This window comes from Osmia bicornis, chromosome 6 (assembly GCF_907164935.1).
Source record: "Osmia bicornis bicornis chromosome 6, iOsmBic2.1, whole genome shotgun sequence".
In the NCBI taxonomy this organism is placed as follows: Eukaryota; Metazoa; Arthropoda; class Insecta; order Hymenoptera; family Megachilidae; genus Osmia; species Osmia bicornis.
The window spans coordinates 8,115,027-8,127,248 of record NC_060221.1 but is presented as its reverse complement, the minus strand read 5'-3'; the positions used below and the strand labels follow the sequence as shown (position 1 = coordinate 8,127,248).

At 43.1% G+C, this 12,222-nt stretch overlaps 1 protein-coding gene across 1 annotated transcript in view; it reads right to left on the bottom strand.

The window, feature by feature from the left end:
- Positions 1 to 3: 3 nt before the first annotated feature.
- Positions 4 to 12,222, bottom strand: part of LOC114874947 (nuclear migration protein nudC) — a 72,812-nt gene continuing 60,593 nt past the window's right edge. Inside the window, exons 5-7 of the mRNA XM_029184732.2 lie at positions 1,464 to 1,658; positions 534 to 736; positions 4 to 458 (exon numbers count right to left, since the gene is read on the bottom strand). Coding sequence (XP_029040565.2) covers positions 407 to 458; positions 534 to 736; positions 1,464 to 1,658 — 450 coding nt within the window. The 3' untranslated portion in view covers positions 4 to 406. The remainder of the gene's footprint in view (positions 459 to 533; positions 737 to 1,463; positions 1,659 to 12,222) is intronic.

Here is a 12,222-nt window from a genome sequence, read left to right as displayed (position 1 = left end):
AAGTTTTCCTTTTTCTCTAAACTTTTTATTATTCAATAATAAGAAACGTAAGGTGAAAAAATCATGATACACTTTTGTGCAACTCGAGTCTGCTCCTGCTTTTCCATTTGAATTCACGAGAAACGAAAGGAAGAGCGAGAACAGAAGATAAAGAAGCGAACGAGAAAGAGGTCTTTTCGCGAGGACCGTGGTGCCATCTTTCGTCGAACAGCGATTTCTTAGAACCTGGTAGCAAACGAGTATCAGAGATAGGTGCAAATAACGTCGAGATAATTAACGAGATGATATCGTAAGAGGTTCGTTGGGATTTCATCGACGTGGCTGATAATATAATTTCTTTTTCCATTTGATCTAACAATAGCCTGACCAACGATCAATCATCTCCATATCATTAAATTGAACCAGTTCAATTAAATTTGCATTTAGAGAAGTCCATCTCAGGATGCTGCTCCATGAACCTGAAAAAATCAAACGGGTTGCATTTAGATGTCAATCTGTCGAGCGATTTATTCCATTTTTCACGAGAGTCGTACTTTTTGATCACGTCTTGTTTCTTCTGCTCGTCGGAAGTAGGCAAGCCTAATTCCTTTTGTCTTTGATCGTACATCATCTTCTCTACCAAACCTCTGGTCTCACCGTCGAGATCGGACAGTTTGCTGGGTTCAGGATTCACTTTCTTCGTGCTGATCTCAGGATCGGATGTCACCACGTGTGCCCACCATTGCATTTTGTTCACCTGAGAAGAAAATCGTCAGTTTTCATATTCAACTGCTCGTCCTGAGAATGTTTTAGATATTATGCGATAGAATCAGAAACGTAATCTTCGAATGGCGGATCGCTGCGATGATAACAATTAAAATTTATTTTCATTTCCTATATCATTCGTCATTCTTTTAAATTCTACTCCAGGAACGAACGTTTCAACTTCCTGGCTTCCGCGCAAACAGGAATAATTTTCCTAATTGTGACCACAACACGCCGAAACTTACAAAATATCCGGAATACTTAATTAGTATTTTATATAATACCACTCTAAAAGCAGTGAAAGGACAAGAACTTTCTAAAATGAAAAATAGACAAATCTATGAGTAACCATGAAACATAGTAGCTACATAGACGCGAAACAAGTTCGATTGACAGTGAAATATGTATTTATGTTCCTCAATAAAATAGACGATATAATTAAGAGAATGTCAACAACAACACCGAAAAACGAGACATGTCGTTTGAATTTCAGGTAAACAGTTGCTCGTTAAGCGGTCACGATTCAACCTTCGATAAACTTTCTTATTTTAAGATTGTCCAGGGCCACGTCAGACAGGCAAATTCTTCGCGTATTTGATACCTTTGATCAGAATTTATGCTAACTCGATGATAGTCATCGTTGAAATCCTTGTTTCGTCAAGGTCGACAACGGAGGGACAAGCCATTGACGTTAAATGATTTTTCTTTCCGTCACTCACCTTCTCCAAATTGATAAGCAACATTTTTCCATCCTCGATCACCCAGGTGGACTCCTCGACCTTGACTTCGTGTGGGAAATCACCGTCGATGATGGGTGGTTGACCCTTTATAGCGCAGGTCAAGTGCTTCTTCGTGATCGTCACCGAAACGTCCTTAGGCCTGACCGAGAAATTTACTTTCAACGGGACTTTGATCTGAAATCAAACAATGATCTATGATTATTTCAGGATTTCCTTGAAGATTTAAAAATCAATGAAAACCTTCGACGTAACATTTAAAATTATCTTCTGCTCATCCCATAGTATAAACAATTTTTCTAAAGATCAAATAATACATCCAGTTTGCAGCAGACTATACAAAGACCCTCTGCTTTCTCTTTTGATCAATAGATCCAATAAATAGCCAGGTACAGCTCGTACCGAGTTTCGTCAAAGTCTTCGACAGCAAGGAACAACGTTCAATTGCAACAATAGCGCGATTGATCGATCGATCGAAGAATCAAGCGTCGTTCCGCACGACTACCCTCTATATCTCGATCTCGTTGCAGATCATCGGTTCCTCGCGACCTCGGTTTTTGGGAACCTAGCTGTGCAACCTTGAAGCTGGACCTTGGACAACTTAGAACTGACGATCGCGATTTTCGAGGACTTTTCGTGACGGGAAGAAAGGAAGAACAATCTCTAGAGCGTGTCGTAAAATGGTCTCATATTCCACAAACATTTATAAGATATCGTGAGATAGAATCTCGACCAGTGGGGTCATTGGTGACTTCAACAAGGGCAAGAGTGCACCGGTGATGTCTGGACGAGATACACTTCTGATTCTAGAGAGGATCGACAATGAGCGTTGCAAGATCAATCCTGAGAAAAGTTTCTTGCCTAATAATTCATTTCTATAATTCCATTTATTATGAAGAAAAAGCTGCTTTGTCGTGATGGATCGTGATTCCAAGGGTTGTATAATGATCGATAATAGGTCGAGTACCATTTGTAACGAGGAGTTGGTCAATCCTAACTTCAATTTAATCATGCATTGGTGTCTCTTACGAAAGAAATTTGAATATAACTGATGCAATAGCAGGGTAATATAAACTCGACCATCAGTGTCAGGTTGTAAGATCAGATTTTTAAACCTAGAATATTCAATAATCATTTCTTACAAAACTAAAGTATTATATATTCTCACGGACGGCGATCTCTAATGTATAATTATAAAATGACAGCATTCAAATTTATATAACAAGTGTTCAATTAGCTTCATTAACTCGATTAATGAGACAAGGATTGATATAATAATAAATCTATTATCGTACGTGACGCCTTCCTAGAGGAGCATCATTAGGAAGAATTAAATCGACGAAATCCTAGATGATCCATCGTGCGTGTCGGGGTCGCGGGGTGTCGCAACCACGATCATTCGCATCGGAACGATGGTGAACGACGATGGAAGGAATTGCGCGTCGCGGGATCATCATCCTCGCGTCGGACGTGTTTCTTGGATTTAGCAGCGTGACGACGGCGATGCCGCGAGTCGAGCGCACCGGTGCGTGGAAACGGATCATGGCTACCGAGTTTGCGGCCGTCGTTAACAAAGTGGAATATCATTACGCGAGAACGACAAAGAGATTATCCGCCATCTCTCGAGTGGCGCGACGTTAACCAGACTGTGACGTCTGAAAATTTCGACTCGGAGGTTAGATCCCGGGATGAGACTATCTCTCACCAGTTCGGATTAGATATGAACCCTTTGAACACGCTCGTTGCCATGAAAATAAAAAAAGAAGACAGAACGTTGTGAATAATAATGCTTGCAGCGATGTATCACTGTTAGGTCTAGCTGCACCTTGTCCATTCAGTAAAAGAAAAAAACTCGGAGGAAAAACGTTTAATGATTCAACACCGAGGTCCGTTTTTCTATGATGTCACTCTACATACTGCGAGCGCATCGTTCAGTGAAGATACGTGAATTACGGGGACGGATATGGACTCGTAAGTGACAGAGATAATGAAGTATGAGAAAAGTTGAGTAACAGACATTACGATCCTTTTCAAGCACCACGTCTTGAAGGCGACCCGACCAGCGTGTTTCAAGGATCAAAGGGTGGACGTGAGAATATTCACGTCGGCTATTTAACATCGCCGTTTGAATTCCTTATAATCCCATGGAACACCCTGGCTACCCTTTTGAAGACCATTCGCCATCGATTATTCTCAATATTTGCAAGCAGCCGCGTAAAAAACTCGCAGGAGATTTGTTGCTGACCTTTAGATTTCATTATAAGCCTTTGCACGCGAGGATTAGGAAACAACTCATTGAAATAAATCCTGGCAATCAATTTCTTATGGATACATACCGATGGTCAAAACCAGGACCATTGATCAGAGATTTTCCAGGCAAATAACCTTGCATGGTTTCAAAGAAACTGGAAAGGATGCGTTAGTTAAATAAATAGCAAAGTAAATGGTTAAAAATGATAATAACTGCAAGTATCCATTGCATACTTTCGAAAGATCATTAGCCTCTATCGATCGCTCAGAAAACCTCCATATTTCAATAAAAATGCACGAAACCGTTCTTAAACCTATTAACCACTCCAATTACCGAGCGAACGAAATAACACCGTGTCGGCAATCCCTGTTCTTTGCTCAATCATTTCACGCAGCATCGTAACAAAAAAGAACAAAAAAATATGTTTCCGCGAGTTGCAGGATTCGAAAGAGATTCTAAGTGCATTGGAGCCATTGATCGTCCAGGACTTGCGAAATCCGCGTGTTTCTTCCACACTTCCACCTGCGGCCGCTTTGAGATCGCGCGCACGTATATATCCGTGTGCACACACGGTTCGCAGTCATTATACAGGACGTCGCAAAATTAATGTACACCATGAAAATTGCGAATTATCCACATAAAAAGAAATTTAAAGAAGCAGTCAGTGGGGCTAACAGACGATCCCTGCCCCAGACACCTATCATACCGCAATTCGGAACTCCTACAGGGTGATCCTCTCGTTAGGGGACACAAAGGAACTGGCGACAATGAATCCCTTGACCGCACCATGAAGACACACAGAGTCGTCTCGGACCGGATAGGTCCCCGCTGGCACGTGACAATACGGACCTCTTTATGGTGCGGTCAAGGGGTCCATTGTCGCCAGTGTTCCTTTGTGTCCCCTAGCGAGAGGATCACCCTGTATATATTGGAAATGCATTGACGGGCGACCGCCAGCGAGAACACTGTCGTCTCGTCGCCACCTAGCGGTCCCCGGCCCGAACTAAAGGCGTCAGGAGAGACGAAATCCTCTCTCCGCCTCCACTAAAAGCCTATACTATTGTTTTGCAGTATGGAATTTCGTTTTTGTTATATGAGAGTTGATTGTTAATGTCATTAGTTTTCATATAATGTGCATCTTTTCTGAACAATTCTGTATAATTTACCGTGTACTGCAGCGATGGTAGTGAGCCGTGGACAATTTGCAACCGGAGGATCCTGCAATTTTCAATCGACGCTCCCTCGTGCCCATTATCCCTTCCCTCCACCGTAATCGTTTGATCCTCGCGTTTTTCTGAACTTGTATCATCGAACGATCCGAGAACGTTCAGACAGCTTAATACAGAGATTGTACTACGTTTGCGTAATTTTTGATACCGGTCAACAGCTTAATGGCGGTTTAAAAAACTCGATGGCTCTTTACATGGTGAACGGTTGATACTTTGGAGCACAGGTATCGTGAATTGACGGTAGAAATTCCGACAGTATAATGTTGCTGAGTTTCTTCGAGTTTCTATGTGCAATATGAAATAATTTGGAAATTATTAAAAGAAAAATGATTGCACAATTGACCCGGCTAACAATCGGGCTTAATCTGATTCATCAATCAGCACGGGAAACCACGGTGCCGAGGACAGATACAGCGAGAACAATGAATTCCTTCTGTGGCGAAAACAATTAAGGGGCAACAGTGTGTCAGAATAACGTGGTTCTGAAACGTAGCCTTGAATTTGAAAGAACAAAAGGAGCGCGATTACGTTCACGAAAATGACACGATACGAGAACGTCCTGCCGCTTTGTTTCGTCTTACACCATCTGTTCGATGATTCTTGATTACTCTAGATAACATTACAATTCAAAAGCTGTTTGAAGTTGAAAGTTCAACACCGATCGTACACCGAGGTTATCTATTTAACAATAGATAAAGGTTGAAAAGGAGTCGTTCTCCTTGCAACGCTAGACGAACTTGATGATTTTAATAGTCTGCGATGCTTTGTTCGGTTTGAGACGAAAATATTATGACACTACGAACGCAGGTGTACGAACTGAGTCACGAGTACCATTCTCAAACTCTATTTCAAGACCGGAACGCATAGTTGGCTTTCGAAAAGCATTACCGTCGAGGATGTGTCTTAGAATTTATGACACTTTACAAAGCGTATACAATTGTGAATAGGAAAGGTTAATTGAAATATCCAAGGCGATAGAATGGAACGTGCTCAACATCCTAGCCTGCATGAATTTCTCGACGAATTCTTTCCCTATGTCCCATTGATCCACGGAGTCGCGGTTTTCAATGCGACAAGCTCAACGCTCGTTACGACATGGAAGAAGTCTCCGCACGTGAACACAGATTAAATAAGCAGCTTTCTCCGGTTTACAGTCTGTCTACGCTAATGACTTTGTTCTACCAGCGATTTCCTGGAAGAGCGTTTATCCCGCTCCTTCCGTTTCCAACGAAGAATTCGTGTGAAGCGCGTTACCAGCAACAAGGATCGCGATGGTGTTATTTCCAAAAATGAAAACTAGACCATTCCGACTCTCTCGATTTTCAGATTCGTCATTGATTACACGATCGTTCGCTTTGTTTCGCGCAAGAACTTTGTTTTCTCAGAGGACTTCGCAACATCGGCCGAAATCTACGCAACGGATCAAACGAAACTTTCATCGCGAAACGTTGGCTCGTTCATCGGCCCGGTACCCGAAGGTTGCAGCGTCGAGAACCGATTTATTTGGCGCTTCGCCGGAATCCTTGATAAATCGAGAATCGGCGCCCGCACGCTCGTTGCGCAATCGAATAATTCGTTCCTTACTCACAATCGCTTGAATTCGCGTGCTTTTTCTTCAAACCCTTAAGTAAACAATTGAATTAGTTTAAATTTTGAAAGAGGGGATGCAGAAAAATCGCACCATTTTTCATTACATTAGATTAACAATTCAATTCACGACCTTCCCACGTATTTCGCATCGAAATTATTCAAACTCTCCTAAAGAAAATTAATACTAATAATTGAATAACAGAGAATGTAACTCTAGCAAAAATTCACGCATCTCTTAAAATACGGCTGATGCCGAAGTCAAAGTGTTAATCGTTCTGTTATCGTTCCATGGTGTTTAAGCAAAGACTAATAGATCACATGAGCATATTTATCTTTAACGTCATAATGAATCTTAAAGAGTTTCAATTCGCACTTTCAATTCGTTTCCTCAAAAAAAAAAATTTGCAGGCGTGTCGTTCATTTCGATAAAACATCCTTCAGTCATCGATATAAGTAGTAATCTTGAAGTGTGCGCTTTTGTGCCATTTGTGAAGGCAAGACGTATGTATTTTACGACGGTAAAATTCCTCGGTGTATGAACATCGGGATTAAAGAAGCTTCGAGAGGCGTACGATGTAAGGGAATGTTGTCGAGTCACGAAAGCCTCGAAAACACTTCGAAATTGAAAACACGATCGTCAAGATATTCTTGTTCGAGGTGTTAGACTCCGATCGATTAGGTCGCACCAAGGCTGACGGTGCAGGTTTAATATTCATGCGGCAGATGGACGGTCAATGAGTACTTACTACGGTTAGATACGTTAAGAAGACATTGACACAGTAACGCGAACGTCTGAAAGGTTAGTTAAATGATGAGACTAGTAAAAAAATTCGAATCGACACCCAGTGTCTATTTGTCTGCAAATCTCTTCGATTACCGCCGAGTAAACGATCTTTTTTTTCTGTGACAGAACAGTGTAACAAAGAAACTAAAGAGCTCTTATTTGCATTATTAACGTGCTGGATGCATCTGTCGGTGGTTACATTGATGATACAATGCCGTCGTTAGCAGAGAATATTACCGATTAGTCAGTGTATCATTAGCAAACATTAAAAAGATGTAAGAACACTTCTATGAAAAGAGAGAAAAAATCCTTTTTACACTGCTTAGTTTTACCTCATTCTCCATAAATACAACGCGACAATTTTGCAGTTATAGATCCTGCAATATCTTACGCGGACAACTTCGACCGGACTCTAGGAACAAAGGTTTTGTTCAAGGGCTGAAACGGCAGTGAAAGGAGACCGACTATCCCCGTAAAAGTTTCCAATTCTTCTCTTTTTTTTTTTCACAATCATTTCGCGTGTCCGATCCGCGCAGCGATTGTGCGCTCCGTTCGAGCAACCTTTGATCCGCAAGGACGCGATTTCCTTCCTTTCGACGAACGATTACTTCACGCGAATAAATCACAATAAGTGGCCGTCGCGAGTGAACAAATCACAGGTAGACGACAAAAAGGACGATCCAGCTCCGGACGTTAATTGGATCATTACAACGCGAACGGAGAAGCGGCAACAGAATCGGCGAGCTGCGCCGATCCACGCAGCCTTGCTCCGCGTACCGGATGAATCTGCGTGACTTCTCGCATTCGTTCGTAACGTCCACCGTGATAATAAGTCGAAGGAAACGAAGTCCTTACACGGAAGAAGGCGGCGAACGACAAAGGAACAATGAACACCGGCTATCTCTCGATCGTTCTTATCAACGAGATCGTTAGATCCCCATTCCATTCAAGGCGAGAGCACACGAACGACAGAGGGCATGTTTGCATTTATCGGCACAATCGTTTCTGCGCTCTCACGGTCGATAACGAATTCCCTTGGTGCATCGTGTTTGCAACGACCTGCCATTTACTCGGTGCATCGGGCTTCTAATTTCTCATGCTGCCTCGCGAAATACAATTGGGAATAGGGTGATCGATGATTCCGAAGGAAATAAGAAACATAATGAATTTGTGAACACAAAGTTATTCCAAGTACACAAACGAATACCTTTACCGTAATTCGAAACCTCGCAAACCTCTTCGTGTAACCTGCAACCATTAACCACGTTCGTACACCGTTATAATTACGATGGTAATAATGATCGCGTTTCGTAAACGGTGACATCAGCACGGTGCCGATTCCATCGTAAAATCGTTACGGTCGTATAAAACGGGATCAACATCTCGTTGAAAAGAAAACCACTCGTCGACTTGCGAACCCGTATTCTACAGAAACTCGAGCGCATTCAGAACCCGCGCCGATTTTTTACTCGTCGCCGTTGATCCTGGTTTCGAAGAACGTCGACTCGCGTGCTTTTTTCCATCACGATCGCGGCAGAAGGTGGCAAGAAAGGGAATAAAGCGGAGGACAGGGAAGATCGATGAGTCTCGGCGTGTCGGCTTCACACAGGTGGATCGCTCGCACAGGTGAACACCACGTTTCTACGAAAGCACGTGCACCTTGCGAACAACGATCGCGGCTGAGAAACGGAGAAGGAGATGCCTAGGCCCAGATAGAAACGACGCGTGCACCTATGCATCCGGTTTAAGACTCTCGCCGAGATGCAAGTATCTCTAGCGAGGAAAGCCTGCTGCTTATGTAATCGTCGACCGACAACAGCTCGCTTAACCCTTTAATCGCGAATGTTGTATGGCGGGAAATTAATACCGATTCTTGCAGCTAGGGAAACTTGATTGAGTGTAACAAGTATTACCAAAAGTAATTACATACTAAATACTGCATGGCTTTCGTACACATTAACGGATAATTGAGAAAGTGTAAGTACATTGCACATACGCTTTTCCCGGTCAAAGGGTTAAACTCCGAAACTCCGAGTTGAGTATCAACTTACAGCTGACACATTAAGGTGGAGCCATTTCGATGTTGGCCAGGGTAGCAACGGCGAGCAATAAAGTCATCCGAGTAGACGATCCGGTAATGATTTTGCGCAACGTGTTTCGAGGAGACCGGTTGAAACGATCTATGCTTCCTTTTACGGGCAATGGGACGCGAGGATTCCGATATCGCAGGCAATAAATTCCAGAAATCAAGTACTGCCAGCGTATCATTTCACGGTAACAATTCACCACCTCGTACAGAGAAGTCCGATCGATCGATCGTATTTCTCAACGATGCGATGGACAAATTTAAAGATCTTCTTCGATCGGACGAATCGTGCATGATCGATAAGAGAATCGCGAAATCGCGCAGCCAGAGGGTGATTTCATTTCTTTTCCCTTCTTTTTTAATTTTCTCGCGCAACAGCCGATTTATCGACGATCGACAAGCGTCGACGAGGACGCGGTTGCAAGTATCGACGTTAATCGATGGAAACTTTATAGCTGGACGATATATTAACAGAAGGCAGGTGTTGGTATCGTGGTCGGTTTACTCGGCGAAACCGTGGTAGCGGTTTGCCGGCAAAAATTCCAGGGGTCCGGGACCGGTTCCTCCCAAAAAATTGGCGCCGAGCTGACCACGTTTCGGGTCAAAGAACGGCCTTGCCTCTCCCTGTCCCTCCCTCCCGAAACTGTTCTCCGTACACTTTTTCGCGTCCTCGTGCCCCCTCTATTTTCTGCGAGAGTTTCGCATCGCCAACTTGAACGACTCCAATGGCGTAACTTCTTCCATCGGCAACAAGAAACCGGGCAAAACATCGTACACAAAAAAAGAAGAACGAAAATAGTTCTCACTACCGATCCAACCCATTCGTCATCGGTCATCGATCGTCGGAATCCGATGGCGCTATTCTGGAAATTTACACGGATCTACGGAATTCACAGACGGCGCCTGCTTGTTTTTATTTACCTCGAATTATGGTAATTGATACAGAATAACAAATCTCTGAAGGCAGGAAAATTTATGATAGAAAAATTGATAAACGTTGCTTCGGTTCGAATTTGTCCAAGAGAGTACCAACGCGCAGCAGCTCGAACAATAAACGTGTACGTGGTGTCTACATCTGTTCGAGAAAGTGCAAGTGTTTTGTAATCCTGAGTAATTTGGCGAGGACGGAGGCTTGGTTGATGCGTTCGAAGCTGCTGCCCACCTGTCTACTTACTACTCGTCTTAGAACGTTACGTTGATTTTTGTGAAAGAACCGTGATATTAGGCTCATCTATTCATGCCAGTTAATTACGCTTGAACGCTGGGTTACTCTATTGCAACTGTGAAGTATTAATACACCACCGTCTATCTTTTGGTAGATCACTAGATGCTTAAATCTGAACTTTAATTGAACTATCATTTTAATAAGCAATTCAGAGTAGATATACAATAAGAGAATAGAGTAGAATTTAATCGTTGTATAAGTAGAGTGAAATAACTAATTAGTAATTTATGCTACAAATGGACTGTTGTCGAGAGAGTTAAAGAAAAAAATATCGAGAACAAATGTCTCGGACAACGATATAGATTCGATTGTATCGGTACACGTGTTTCAGCTAATCGCGGCAACGAGATTCAAAGAATCGCGCGAGCTTTCTGCCCTATCGATCGTTACGCCAGTGCTTGATACACTTATTGGGTAGCCGCGCGATCGTTTGGCGAGCAACGACGCATGCGCAGATGGTGGTGTTGCGCAGAAGCGAACGCGCGAATCGCGCACAAGAGGGCAAGTTGCGCAACCGAACGCGAGGAGAGCGAGGCGAAGCGAAGCGCCGCGGCGATCGGTGGCGCGGCCGCCAAAAGTGAAATCGAGAGATGGAAGAGGACAAAAAGGTGCGCGGAGGGGAATCGCCTGCAGCGATTAAATGAAAACACAGGATTAAGGGTAAACCGGGAGCTAGGCGAGCCACTTGACTCTCCGTGCTAATTTAATTCCCATTTAATTGGCGCTCCTCTCACCTCTCCTTTCATCCTCTTTACTTAATCTTTTGTTAATTGAGCTAAGTTACTAAGACGCTACTGTTGAAGAGTATCGACTCGTTAATGATGAATGCCTTCGTTATTTCACACCGTAGCTTCAGTGAGATGATAAATTTCAACATCCATTAACCTACTATAATGAGAAGCAGATTTTCTAAGTCACTGGTCTATGAACCGAGTTGATTGAAAGTTCGTTTTTATTCAGATGATTGAAGAGTAAGTAGAAGACTCGTTTAGGTCCACGAATTGGGTGAACTTTCTCGTTAGCCACTATGTCCTCATCAAAGATGAGAAAATCAAGACTCCAGAATGTGCAACCTAACGACGGTTAGTTATACAAGCACCGAAAGAAACAGTTGGCCAGCAGCGGGGTAGAATTATCAGCTTTTAGGATCGCGGAGAACGGCTGTTAGACTAGTTAAAGGACCACCCGCGTGTGCAAGCTAGCGTAAACACGACGAAAAATGTGCACGCCAGGGTACATATAACCCTGGCTGATCGTCGAACCGTGAGATTTGCGAAACCTATTTCGTTTCCATCAAAAGAAATCTATTTTTCTTTCGTTAGTAGCATGAATTTTGAAAAAAAAAACGCCAAACCGGATGAAGCTCGATACAAGGTGAAGCAAGAACGGCGCTCCCGTCGATTTACATTGTTTCCAGGATTACGTTATGCAAAACGTTGAAGAGTGCGCTCGCACGAGTGTTCATCGATGCAATTTTGTCCGGCGTTCCTTGACACGAATGCGCATGGAAACGCGTGCGCTCGCTCCTGCGCTCAGACCGCGATAAATTTTTAGACGGACTTTAATCGCGCCGTTT